Below are 14751 nucleotides of genomic sequence, written 5' to 3'. Positions count from 1 at the left end.
TTTCTTTGGGTTTTTCTTTTACAATTTATAAAGGTTTTGTGGGTTTGGGCTCATTCAGATAAAGAACAGAAAAAAAAAACATTTTCAGGCAGCAAAAAAAAGGTCATTTTTCATGTAGTTTTAAAGCATCTTCATGTTAAAGATTTAATCTGCTGTCAATCATATGATTTCTAGACATTTTTCACACTGAAATGCAGCCCCTAGCATGACAAAACCTTCACCGTGTTTTACAAATGATCATCGACAATTACTGCTGAAACTCTTCTCTGCAGTTATTCTTCTTATTCCAGTCAAACTGGGAAAAAAAAACAAAGAAATATTTATTTTGTTCTGTTATGTTTCTTCTCTTGATAAATTAAAGCATAATTTAAAACACTGCTCGCTGTGTTTACTGCGGTTGTTTGTTGTCTGATATTACAATTTGAAACATTTAAGTGTGACAAAAAAAAAAGCAAAAACAGATGAATTCTGTAAAGTGGCAAACATTTGCACACAAGAATGGAAATCCTACAAAAGCATCCCAGAGAAAATGCTTTGGGATGTCTCCTGGGACATCCCTCTGTAAAGGCAAACATGTGATGTCATGGACATCCTCATTTGGTTTTAATCAGTTCAGTTCAGCTCAGTGTCGCCTCTACCTTCGCTGCTCAGCACATACCCTGGAGAACAACCTCTGAGGACATAAAAAAGGCACCGTTCTTCTCTTGAGATAAACGCTCCGAATTCAGGATTACCCTTAGCTCCTGCAAAACGTTTTCCTTTAACTTCTGCAAAGGTAAGATCCTTTAAAGAAAATCTCAGAGCAGATTTTGAGTCTATGACGTTTTTTTTATGTTGCATTGAATAATAGTGGAAAGTAGGGAGACGAAGGTTTTTGTAGTGTGGCTTTGCAGTTTATCTGGTTGAAATCCCTAGATGTTTTTCACACTTAACAAGTAAAAGCTGTCCACATGCCAAACCCAGTGGGAATGAGAGAGTTCCAGCACCAGTGTGCTTTTAATAACTACCTCTGATGGAAAAGGTTGCAAATTGTTAGCTTTAGAGCCACAAACAACAGTGATGTCTTTAGAAGCCTTTAAGATGCTCAACTCATTGTGTTTGGGTGTGTCGGGGGTTTGTGTTGCACACCAGGAATAAGGTAACCACTGATTTGTAGAGGACATTAAGGAGGAATTAGAAACAAATCTGCATTTCATGAGAAAGAAGCTAAAGTCAATAGAAAAAAACCTTCTGAAATGTAAAAAATGAGCATAGACATTATAGATAGGCAAGGTAAGTGAATTTTTACAGCACATTTTAGCGACAAGACAATTCAAAGTGCTTTACAAGAAAGAAACATGAGAAAACAGAAAAAAGTACTCAGCATCAGCATAATAAATGAATGTAAATAAAAGTTGGACAACAGACTAAAATTACTAATGTTTTAGTTAATAGTTCAAATACAGGTCCTTCTCAAAATATTAGCATATTGTGATAAAGTTCATTATTTTCCATAATGTAATGATGAAAATTTAACATTCATATATTTTAGATTCATTGCACACTAACTGAAATATTTCAGGTCTTTTATTGTCTTAATACGGATGATTGTGGCATACAGCTCATGAAAACCCAAAATTCCTATCTCACAAAATTAGCATATTTCATCCGACCAATAAAAGAAAAGTGCTTTTAATACAAAAAACGTCAACCTTCAAATAATCATGTACAGTTATGCACTCAATACTTGGTCGGGAATCCTTTGGCAGAAATGACTGCTTCAATGCGGCGTGGCATGGAGGCAATCAGCCTGTGGCACTGCTGAGGTCTTATGGAGGCCCAGGATGCTTCGATAGCGGCCTTTAGCTCATCCAGAGTGTTGGGTCTTGAGTCTCTCAACGTTCTCTTCACAATATCCCACAGATTCTCTATGGGGTTCAGGTCAGGAGAGGTGGCAGGCCAATTGAGCACAGTGATACCATGGTCAGTAAACCATTTACCAGTGGTTTTGGCACTGTGAGCAGGTGCCAGGTCGTGCTGAAAAATGAAATCTTCATCTCCATAAAGCTTTTCAGCAGATGGAAGCATGAAGTGCTCCAAAATCTCCTGATAGCTAGCTGCATTGACCCTGCCCTTGATAAAACACAGTGGACCAACACCAGCAGCTGACACGGCACCCCAGACCATCACTGACTGTGGGTACTTGACACTGGACTTCTGGCATTTTGGCATTTCCTTCTCCCCAGTCTTCCTCCAGACTCTGGCACCTTGATTTCCGAATGACATGCAGAATTTGCTTTCATCTGAAAAAAGTACTTTGGACCACTGAGCAACAGTCCAGTGCTGCTTCTCTGTAGCCCAGGTCAGGCGCTTCTGCCGCTGTTTCTGGTTCAAAAGTGGCTTGACCTGGGGAATGCGGCACCTGTAGCCCATTTCCTGCACACGCCTGTGCATGGTGGCTCTGGATGTTTCTACTCCAGACTCAGTCCACTGCTTCCGCAGGTCCCCCAAAGTCTGGAATCGGCCCTTCTCCACAATCTTCCTCAGGGTCCGGTCACCTCTTCTCGTTGTGCAGCGTTTTCTGCCACACTTTTTCCTTCCCACAGACTTCCCACTGAGGTGCCTTGATACAGCACTCTGGGAACAGCCTATTCGTTCAGAAATTTCTTTCTGTGTCTTACCCTCTTGCTTGAGGGTGTCAATAGTGGCCTTCTGGACAGCAGTCAGGTCGGCAGTCTTACCCATGATTGGGGTTTTGAGTGATGAACCAGGCTGGGAGTTTTAAAGGCCTCAGGAATCTTTTGCAGGTGTTTAGAGTTAACTCGTTGATTCAGATGATTAGGTTCATAGCTCGTTTAGAGACCCTTTTAATGATATGCTAATTTTGTGAGATAGGAATTTTGGGTTTTCATGAGCTGTATGCCAAAATCATCTGTATTAAGACAATAAAAGACCTGAAATATTTCAGTTAGTGTGCAATGAATCTAAAATATAGGAATGTTACATTTTCATCATGACATTATGGAAAATAATGAAATTTATCACAATATGCTAATATTTTGAGAAGGACCTGTAGATCTTTAACGTATTTTGGTGCTAAACCATTCAGTAACTTATAAACTAACAGAATTATTTTAAAGTCCATTCCCTGAGGTTCAGAGAGCCAGTGGCAGGACTTTAGAACTGAGGTGATGTGCTCTACTTTCTTAGTTTTACTGAAGACGCGGGCAGCCGTGTTCTGGATCAGCTGCAGCTGTCTGGTCGACTTGTTTGACAGACCTGTGAGGACACTGTTGCAGTAACCAATTCAACTAAAGATAAACACATAGATGAGTTTTTCTAGATCCAGCTGAAACATTAGTCCTTTAATCCTGGAAATGTTCTTCAGGTGATAGAAGGTTGACTTAGTGATTGTATTTTTGTGCCTCTGAAGGTTCAGGTCTGAGTCTGTCACTACACCCACTAATTAGTGGTTTCTAGCTGTAGTAACTGAAGCTGCAATCTGACTCCTGATCCCTTTTCCTTTGGTCCAAAAATAGCAAATAGCAGATAATGGCAAAACTGTCCGCTGATCTCCTGAAAACTGAACAGAAGAGAAGGTCAGCTAGTATGTGAAAGGAGCAGGTTTTGGTGTAAAACACTTCTCACAAAGCTAAAGTATTATCTAATCTGCTGAATAAGGAGCAGTCAAGAGAGTACTGATTTAAAGTTTGTTTAGTGCACTTAGAGCAGTGTGAATGCTTTACAGCTTGTCCTAGGACTTTGCATTTCCTAATTCTCAGCCAATCCTTGGTGGACTTACTGGTGTGTTTTGGGTCATTGTCCTGTTGAAGGGACCAGTTCTGCTGCAGCTTTCATTTTTCACACATGGTCTCACATTTTACACAGAGAATTATGTGACGGTGAGCTGGCCAGGTCCTTCTGCAGCAAAGCATCCCCAAAGCATGACATGTCCACCTCCATGCTTCACTGTTGATGTGAGGCTCTTTTTCTGGAATGGGTTGCTTAGTATATGCCAATCTTGCCCAATGTTCTGGTGAAGTGACCTTTTTTAAGCATCTTGCGGTCTGCTCTCATAAGAAACTAGCTTGGACAGCCAGACCTGGGATGTTGCCGGTTGTTTTGAATGTCCTCGACTTAAAGGGATAAACCTGTGGATGATTTTAGCCATTTTAAGTAGGAATAAAAATGCTTATGTTAGAATCTGTTCCTCACCAGAAATGGCATTTTTCAAATTAAATATTAAAGAAGATTTCACAAACTCTTTTCTTTAGTTTTTCCAATTTATTTACACTTTTTGTGTTGGCATTTTAAAAGCAATTTATTCCTGAGGTTTCACACAGCCTCTGTGTTGTAAACCTCAGATTCCTTATGCGGATTCACAGCGCTGGTTTCTACATTGTTAAAACCCAGTTTCCCTTTTAAAATGTACGACTTTCCCGGACTAAAATGTTTAGACCAGTCAGCAACTTTCTGAGGTGTTTTTTTATGCCAAAGTCCAACAGCTATATCTGATTTGCTGGGAAATCGTCTTTGGTGTTTTGCCTGTAATCTTAATATTCTAAGGACCATCAAAATCCATATTTTCTGCTAAAATAGTGTCAAACATTTAAATGTACACACACAATTAAAATAAGCTGGTCTCTACCAGGATCTAATAGGGAAAGTAGCAGGTGTGTCATACAATACCAGGATGGAAAGATAAAAGCAATGACAATAAAAAGGCTATAGTTAGTGCCATTCAATCTGGTCATCAGCAGTGTGTTACATATCTGCTACTTTCCCTCTTTAATTATATGTAACCTGTTGTGTAACAGTGCCAACATGGAAAGACATCAGCAATGACCTTCATAGGCTTTTGATTATGTTATAAAAATGCAGACAGGAAGATACATAATTAGGCTGATTTAAGAGGCAAAGTAAGAGGTTTAAAGCCCAACGCCAGAGTTGAAAGTCATTAGCAGTGACCTTCCAGAAGCAATTGTTCCTGCAAATCAATCGGGTGATCAGCAGTGTGATTATCTCTATAGAAGCGGGACTTTTAGCAGTTTGCAGCTATGGAGCATACAGGTGTGTAATAGCACAATGCCAATGTGGGAAAACATCAGAAAAATAACTTTTCAGCTATCTAACTATGTCATACAGTAAAATCAGATAGACACATAGGATACAAAGTTATGATGTTAATGATGATGGTGGTTCTGGAAGACGTGGAATTGTCTTTTTTTTACTTCAATGATTGTAGATTTTGGTAAAAAAAAATTTATTTCCTGATACTTGAAATGTGAAACCAAAAGCACACGTTTTCTGATAGCACAAAAAGTTTATGTTTCCATGACAACTGCATGTTTAAATGTGTCTGATGTTCATTCTTTTAGCTGCACCAGGACATGAAATCCCTAAACCATTTTTCTGCTGACTCTGCCATCAGAAGTATGTTTTGGAACAGTTTTCCAAGACGTTTTTTGTTTACTATCCCCACCATAGCTGATGGTGCTCCCACTGCTTTTGAAATGGTAAACCTTGGTTAAACTTGCTCAGCAGGCATAATGCTGCATGCAGGAAGGAAACAGGGGAGCGGAGGAAGCAAAGGCTCAATCTGTGACCCTGACATCCCGAACAAAAAGAGAGAGATCTGCCGTTTACATATTTAAAGCACCACTCTGTAAACATAGTTTCATTGTCTCTTCTGTTTACATGATCTCTGGTTAAGATAAACGTGATCTATTATGATTTTAGCAAATGGAATAGCTGGAGAATGCTAACAGAAGCATACTAACAGAAACATTAGAGTTGAGGGAAATATTGCAAAACCCATCAGGCGGCAATAGAAAAAACAGGAACCAACCTGGCATGAAGAGCTTGATTTAAATGATTTCTAAAAGGGTCATGTAATCAGTGTGACAGAGCAGAAATGGAGCTCGTGTCAACAAGCTGGATCAACTCAGCAGCTGCTCAGGAAGAACTTTTATTTGCAAAATGCTGAAACTTTTATCTGTTCCTCTGGACCAACTAAAAATAACTCCAAATGAAATGCAACAAGCTATCGGGGAAAACTTTGATTTAATTTTAGTTGGATCGGTTTGGTGTCGTGAAGAGTCACTTTTTTTTTTTTCCTAGAACACACACAGAGGATCAGAGGATGGATCTCAGCAGCATTGTGTCTCTGCTGGCGCTCTTCTCTCTCAACAAGGTAGTCAAGGGTTTATTGTCTCCTCTCTCATTTCAAATTAGTTTCAATGGATGCAAAAGTCACATCTCATCTGGTGTATCTGACAGAAATCATAAATGATAATATTTCTACTACATTAATAAATAAATTAATCTGATTTCCTTTTCACAAAAAGTACATGTTCTTAAATTAAAATCTTTCAATCTAAAGAACTAAACACTTACTTTAATCTGTTGTGACTGAAGATTTTTACCACCTTACAGTCACTGTATTTCTCCAAGCACAAACAGCAACATTTATAAATAAATGTGGCACAATGAGATTCAATATCCTGCTTTTAGGCACTGCTCCTCTTTAGGAACATTTGTTTGACTAGACTAGGCTCTGATACTCTACAGAATTCAGAAAAATGTTCTACCATTTATTATCGGATTGTGTTTCTATGGAGAGAATTTCTGCTAACAGAAACCATAAGGAGGAATTTGTTTGGATCTGGGATCTAGTAATGAAATATATCACTTAGTGGTGGAGGGGGGTAATGGCCCTATCACCGTGGCGTTGGGGCCAAGGGGTGTGGGGTTGCTGGCCCCAGGGTCTCTATCCTTGGGCCGGCTGCGCATACGTAAGTACTGATCTGTGGTGGTGGGGGTAGATGCAGTGGTGCAAAGTTTATTGGGCTGGCATTGGTTGGTCTGGGTTGGCGCCTTGAGTGGATGGGGGCCCACTCTGGCTCCTGGGTGGTGGGGAGCAACTGTCCTTCGTTGAGGATATTGATAGGGTTTGGGATGGGGGCTGACTGATTGGTGGTCTGGGTGTACATCATTTCGGAGTTGGCCTAGGGTGTCAAAATATTATAGGAAAAAGTTCAGCCAATCTTTAGGAAAAAAAAGAAAAGTTCTGCTATTTCCCTGCAACTTCTTTTTCAGTACTAAGTACTGTGCTACTCCATAGATTTTCTTTCTTCTGGGATATTTTTCTTAAAAACCAATCGCTCCAGAACTTCACAAAACTCAAGACTCAAGGAAACAACTTACGAATTCCGCCTGAACATGTATTTCAGTACTGAGGATTCCAGTGTGCAACAAATTTCAGGAAAGAATTTCCACTATTCTTTTGGAACGTATTATTTTTCAGCACAGAGAACTCCAGTACTCTACAGATGTAAAGAATACAGTTCTGCCATACCTCTGCAACATTTTTTTACAGCACCAAGGAGTTCAGAAGGTTGTTTCACCATTCTTCCAAAGGAATATTTATTATCACCAAAAAACTTTGTACAGAAGACTGAGATCAATAGTCTAAATTATTAATTATTATTATTATTAAAAATGTTCTGTTATTCTTCAGGCACTCAGGACTCCTTTACTGCTCATATTTCGGAAAAGAAATGGTTGCAGACGTTTTTTTAGGGAGGAATAACAACAATTCTGCAATAATTCAGAAACTAAACATATTTAGGAAAAACTATTTCCATACTGTAAACACATATTTAGCACATATGGATCCAGGACAGAAAAATATTCTGCCATTCTTCAGAAACAATTCTTCATTTCACTTTAAACATTACAAACATTTCAAGCAGGTAGCATGACTGATTTTGGCAGTCAGAAGTACTTCCTCTTAGAGTAGTTTAGGTATCCACACACATTCATTACGCCTGTTTTCCAGTGAATACAGTCTACAGACATCAACTATTGCAAAAAAAAAATCACCCATACCTGGCAATGTCACAATGTAGACTATAAACTAATGCAACCAAAAGCTAAAAACACTGTGTAGCCTTCCAAATGAAAAACGAACATTTTTAAGAATGTCAAATCTTTAAAAAGTTTAAACCTAAATAAGCCATATATGATAAAAACATGTTTTCTTGTTGGTTTTTCAACATACTTTTCATTGCATCTTTTTATCAGAACTTCAGCCGTCATTTTTAACATTTAACCCAGTAGCTGAATGCTCATTATGCTAATAGTGTTGTTGAATAGTTTTCTTTACATTTTTTTGACAGTTTTGAGAAGCTGTGTGGTTGATTTAAAGCAACAATATGTTTTACTTCTACTTTGGCTCTAGTTTATCACATTGTCCATGACATATTTACCATATCTGGTTTCTGATCTTTGCTAATCTCAGCTTTTGGCGGACGCAGCATCCGAGGATGACAACAAGCACCGGGCTCACCTTAGCGATCCCCAGTGGATGCTCAACCGGATTGCCACGGCCCAGTTTCAGTGTTTTCAGAGGATCGTAACAGAATCTCATCGCAAAATGAAAACCGCTGGTGAGCAATGGAAATGCTACATTTGTGTTTAGAAATTTCAAGATAATAAAATAAAAATTCTAATGGAACTCATTTGCAAAGGAATTTGGACAGCAATGAAATTAAAGAATCAGATGGAACAAAATCTATAAATATTGAGCCCAAAGTGACAGACTTTCTTAATCTTTTTAACACTTTCATCCCAAAAAATATATAAAAAGTTAAAAGAAAAACAGAAGTTTAATGCATCTAGCCTTAAAACATTGTTGTTGCTGTTTTTGAATCAGGACCAGTGTGCAACACAACATGGGATGGATGGCTGTGCTGGGAAGACACAGAACCTGGAGTGAAACAACAGAGTTGTCCAGACTACTGGCATGATTTTGACACACAAGGTGAACTTCTCTAATCATGTAAAACGTTATTTTAGTTAACTTTGCAAGAAAAGTAATGAAAATTAAGAACGATAGAAGACTGATGATTTCTTGTTGGCTTCTGTAGGTTTTTTTTGTGTAAGTGGTGCAAACTGCCTGTAGCACGTCGCTCAACCTTGGCGACACCGCTAATATCCTTTAGTGTTCAGTATAGACATTCTAAATCCATGCAAACCAAACAATTCACATACCCATCACAGTACAGTATGTACAAAAATACGTAAATATTATATGTTTAAGAATAGCTTTATACTGGAGATCGAGAGAAAGGAACTAGGGTAACTGTATTTCCTGGTAAGGCTATGTAGTCATTTGCTAGCTGTATTTCTGTAAATAAAACATAATGATGAAAAAGAAAAAAAATAACTCAAATCAGAGGACTATTGAAACTTGAAATATACAATTCAATGACTGAGATCAATGGAAGGAGCTAAGCTAGCTGTTACTACTCATTATGCCATGCTAAGACACACTAGGGTAATGACTTCTCAGGTCCAATGGATCAAAATTTATTTCACACTCCCATAATTTTAGATGATCTAATACTCATCACTTTATCAACCACTAGAAAAAGTATCCGTTAAAACAGGGGTTTCCAAACTATGTTTATTTATAAAATACAGAGTTAAATAATTATATGTATTTGTCAATGACTGTATTTTTTAAATAGCATTTAAATATTTGATTTCATCATAAATTATTTATTGGGACATTCATTGCTACATTTCTTTATTTCATGATAAATTATTTTATTTAATGTGTCCCTTTTGACCCTCCATACAGCTCAGCGGTCACATCTCCATGATTTTGAAAAACATCTGACAACCGCCCAGGGGGTCCCGACCCCCACTTTGGGAACCCCTGCTTTAAAATAAGGGTGTCTTTGTTTTACCTTTACTTTAAACATTTAAAAGTAATCTTAAATTCAAGTTTAACCCAGTGGTTGAACCTTATTATTTCAATAAAAGTGAAAGCAAACAACTTTATCAACCAAAGTTTGAAGTTATATGCCCGGTAAAAGTATACATTCAAGTTACATCCATATGAACATACACTTTTATGACTGTTTCATAAATTGTCACAAGAAAACATTGTTGTAGTCTCATCTGATTTGATCCAAAGAATTTTCTTGTTAACGTTCCAGAGCCAGTGGTATTTACAGTTAACTGACTAAAAAAGTTGTGTACTGTTTTTCCATGTGTGTGCAGCAATGGCAGTAAAAGTGTGCACAGAGAGCGGCGAGTGGGGACGAAACCCAGTGAGCAATAGAACGTGGACAGACTTTAATAGCTGCAAACATAACGTTACGACCTGGACGGTAGGTCAAAGACAAGGACAACGGGGACACCTGTTATATCTTCGTTGTCACTGTAGCTGCTTTAATAAATCAATCTTTTTTTTTAGTCTGCAGCAATGACCCACTTCTATTTGGTCATGATTGGTCATGGACTGTCCCTCATATCGCTCCTCATTTCATTAGGAATATTCTTCTATTTTAAGTAAGTTGCCTTAAATCAGGGGTAAATCAGGGCTCACAGGGTGGAAGATGTATCTAAAGTCTGTTTTCTGATTTCCTCAGAACTTTGAGCTGCGAGAGGATAACACTTCACAAAAATCTTTTCCTTTCATTTGTCCTAAACTCAGTGATTACTGTGACATGGTTCTGTGTGAATAAGGAGAATTCGCTGAGTAGTCAGGTAGATTGGTTTTCCTTTATGATGAAAATAAATATCATAATTTCATACGCAGAATGGTATTGAAGTTTCTGTTCTTTTTTCCATACAGGGAAGCTGTAAGCTTCTCGCATTCATCCAAATGTACACAATGGGTTGTAACTACTTCTGGATGCTTTGTGAGGGCATCTACCTGCACACTCTGATTGTTGTGGCTGTGTTTGCAGAGAAACAGCATCTTATGTGGTATTATCTTTTAGGATGGGGTGAGTACCGAATAACTTTGCCTAAAAAATGCTCTTATTGCTGTCATTGTACACCAAAGTTAATAAAGTTTTAACATTTCACAGGTTTCCCTCTTGTGCCAGCTGTAATATATTCAATAGCACGTACATGCTACTACAATGACAAGTGAGTTTTTCTGATCCACCTTAAACATTAATAAGTATATCAGATATTTTGTTAACTGGCAGTCTGTTCCACACCTTTATAGATGCTGGTTCAGCTCGGCTACTTCCTTGCTGTACATAATTCATGGTCCCATCTGCGCTGCCTTAGTGGTAAGTGTTTCTACTGGGTAAACCAGATTTGGTTTTGATAAAGTAACCGATTGATCCGTTTGCAGATTAATCAGGCCAATTTTTAAGATTTTTATTTGATTTGATTCATCACCACCGTGGTAAAGATGTGCGAATGGTCTTAAGATGAATTCATGTTTTATTTTAGAAGCATAATTTGAAGCTGAAAATTTTAACCAACTAATCAGAAAATCCCATGTTATGAAATAACCTTTGAAAACCTTGGAAAAGACAAGGGAACATGCCAGTAAAGCATGGATTCTCATAAGTCAGAAATTTGTAATTAAACAGCTCATTGCTGTAACGTGGCCATATCTAACAATAGAGGTATAATGATACCATTTAGAGCAGCCATTACTGCAAGAAGCAGGATTGGATGAGGACCTATGTTTTTCTTGTCACCATGCCCAGGTTGGTGAGGGAGGCAAAAAAAAACAAAGCTTACTATTAGAGAAATGCAAATGCTACCCGTTCTCTAATACCATCACAAACATAAACATATAAAGTTTCCTACATGCTTCTATCAGGTCAGACTATGATTATGATGACTGTGTTTTTAAAAGACAAAGGGAACTTTGGAATCTTTGAGCTGGATGGATTTTTTTGTCCGTTTTGTTTTATCTCGTAGACTGTATTGTGGATAAATTTGAAAGAAATCTGCTTATTAAATTAGCAACCAGGCATTTTTTGTTTTTACAATAACTAGATAGCAGCCTGTTTTGGGACAACTGTGGCACTTTGGCATTTTAAATATGGCACATTTCCTTTGAAGCTAGTGAAATTAAAAATTGCAATAATATTCTCTATATTATGCTCTTAGTCTGTTGATGTCCTATCTGGATTTTCTTGACTTCAGGTGAATTTCTTCTTCCTTCTAAACATCATTCGGGTTATCATCACCAAACTGCGAGTGACACATCAGGCTGAATCCAGTCTCTATATGAGGGCCGTGAGGGCCACCCTCATCCTCATCCCCCTGCTGGGCATCCAGTACGTCCTGCTTTCGTACAAGCCCCATGATCACTGGATTTATGAGATCTATTTATACATCATGAACATCCTCATGCATTACCAGGTGAGTGCAAACAGGAGCTCCTTCAGAAGATACCTGGTAGTTTGCTTTATAATTTATTGCATGATGTATTATTTAATTTCATTTAACTTTGTTTAATTTTTTACTTTTTATTGAAATGTAGGGTCTTCTGGTTTCTACGATATTCTGCTTCTTCAATGGGGAGGTGAGTAGCGACCTTAACTCAGACACGTCCTGTTTTTATAGCTCAAGAAATTCATTTTCAGGTTATGCAAAACAAAAGGCTACCTAATTAGTCTACCAAAAATAGCTAAAGTTTTTAAATCCACATATGACCCTAGACCCTAAACCCTTAAACATTAATAACACTATTACAGAAAACAATTGAAACTGTAACATTTTATAAGCTTGATGGGCCTTGATGCCTGTAAGCAACCCAAATCACCCCTAACTGATTTTAATACAGCCAAATTCCGTTAATGATCTAATGCCAGTTGGGAAAGATATTAATTCCCAAAAGCGCAGCCAATTCCACCAGATTTTTGTACAGTCCCTCATATTTCAAATCAACTTATATGCACAGCATCTATTTGTAAAATATCTAAACAAAGTTATTTGGATGGATATATAGTATAGTAGCTAAATGTGTGAGAATATTAAAAAAACAGAATTTACAATTCAAGGTAAAGTAAAACAAAACAAAAAGTGAACAGTACATGTTCTTCTCCTCTTTCTAGGTTCAGACTGTTCTCAGGAGACAATGGAATCTACTGCGGATGCAGTCTGCCGGTACTTTTGCCAACCCCGAGTTTTTCCGCTCAGCCTATTACGTGGCATCGTCGCTCACCGAAGTCCATCGCTGCTATAGTATCGAAAGCCACACCGAGCACATAAACGGCAAGAGCTACTCGGACATATTCAGATCAGAAAGCCCTTATGTGTAAAAAAAAAAAGAGTTAACATTCAACTCTTAAACTTTTCAAAGAGAGGAGCTTTCTTTGAGTTTTGGACTTGGTCAAGACAACTAGCTCAGAACTAGCTCTCTTGAAAAATAGACCTGTCAGACATGAGCAACATAAATAAATAAATAAATAAATAATCAGGAGTCTACTCGTTTTTCATCTTGTGGAAGCTAGGAGAGACGTCATTATCAAAGATACCCAAGCTCTGGCTTACTTCATCAATGAACACAGCAAAACCGCAATGACTGCAAGAGTTCTTGGTTAACAGGAAGCTGTCCTGTTGTAATGAAAGTATTGATCTCTGAATATTTTAACAGAACTGATATAAATAAAAAACGTTTAAGTAATGAAATTATTACAAAGGGCCATGCAAAAAAGGTAACAAAGCATTTGGGTGCATCTGCTTTGCATATTTTAGCAGACTTGACCAAACTAGGAGTATTAGCTCTTATGGGTTGCACACATGGAGGCAAAATATAGTGATTAAGTGAAACAAATATAAGTGAACTGTGTGAGAATAGTGTGAAGTTGAGCAAAATGTCACAATAAGGAAAAGAACATAATGAATCCCGAATGGATTCACTCCTCATGTCAATCTATGCGGCATTTCTATATGAATAATTATAGTTTTCATTGCATCTTCAAAGCTGAACTTAAACTGTAGTTCAGTTCATTACTATTTAACAAAAGCTTTATCCCATTGGTTTAGAAGCACTGTTTGTATTTTATACGTTTAATTTCGGTTTATGTTGTTTTCAATTGTTTCTAAAATTCCAAATGCTGGAGAAATTAAAGGGGAGGGAGGTGGTATATATGTACATATGTTTGATTTGTTTTTTACAAATATACCATATATTAAGGCTCCTAGTATGTATTTGTACAGTTTATTGACACAAGTAAATTTTCCAGGAAGCTTTGAATACACTGTATTGCAGATCATGCTGTCTTTTTGAAAATAAAGATTGATTCTGCAGATATTTTTTTATTAATGGAACTACTTTAAGGAAACACTTTGAGGGGCAACGTCTGCTGCTTTAACTGTTTTTCTGGATTCACCTCCATATTCTCCAAAGAGTAGGAGTTGGATGGCAACCACAGAAAAGGATATGCTGTGTTGGATTAGCCTCATTAGTCGAAACTGGGAATGCTAGAGCTAAGTTTTGGTTTTCACTCAGAATTCCCTGAGGGTTTGCTAATTGTTTTCAGCAACAGGACTTACTACTGTTAGCAGTGCTCATGTTCACAAATAGGGACAGTAATGTTTAACGTACAATCAGAAGTGCCAGTGACAATGTTCATTACAGCAAATTTCAAAATGTATGTACATGCAACAGACATTCTGAATTTGAACTGGGCCAGCTTTCCAAGTTTAGCTTTCCAAGTCAGAATTCCAGAATTAGAGACTTGAGTCTGTGACTCAGACTCAAGTCTCACTTAATGAATGGTTATGCATTCACTTAACAGCTGTTTCAAGAATTCAGCCACGACAAACGTCCCTTTTGCTTTTATACCTTCTCTTGAGGCGCAGTTGAGATGCTGCAGTTCCTATTTTAAACAGTAGACAACGCTGCTGATAAAATCTGCCTTTATCCAACAACAGGTAGCAGAAGAGGAATAAATAGAGGAAGTGTATTCCTAGTACAACTCTTACTACAACAAAGTT

At 37.7% G+C, this 14751-nt stretch overlaps 1 protein-coding gene across 2 annotated transcripts; it reads left to right on the top strand.

Annotated features, from left to right (window-relative positions):
- Positions 1-627: 627 nt before the first annotated feature.
- Positions 628-13228, top strand: calcrlb (calcitonin receptor-like b). 2 transcript variants are annotated; one of them, XM_047355619.1, is made up of 13 exons: positions 628-775; positions 6100-6172; positions 8282-8429; positions 8696-8803; positions 10051-10160; positions 10247-10341; positions 10422-10539; positions 10628-10781; positions 10866-10926; positions 11009-11075; positions 11950-12168; positions 12290-12331; positions 12864-13228. In XM_047355619.1, the coding sequence occupies exons 2-13, from the start codon at positions 6122-6124 to the stop codon at positions 13068-13070; spliced, it is 1380 nt and encodes a 459-aa protein (XP_047211575.1). In that variant the 5' UTR covers positions 628-775; positions 6100-6121; the 3' UTR covers positions 13071-13228. The 2 variants fall into 2 exon arrangements, with proteins under 2 accessions (XP_047211575.1, XP_047211576.1); XM_047355620.1 differs by lacking the exon at positions 6100-6172.
- The last annotated feature ends 1523 nt before the right edge of the window (positions 13229-14751 follow it).

This window comes from Girardinichthys multiradiatus, chromosome 24, assembly GCF_021462225.1.
Source record: "Girardinichthys multiradiatus isolate DD_20200921_A chromosome 24, DD_fGirMul_XY1, whole genome shotgun sequence".
In the NCBI taxonomy this organism is placed as follows: Eukaryota; Metazoa; Chordata; class Actinopteri; order Cyprinodontiformes; family Goodeidae; genus Girardinichthys; species Girardinichthys multiradiatus.
Note: the sequence above shows the minus strand (reverse complement) of the source record. Positions and strands in the feature narration are given on the sequence as shown.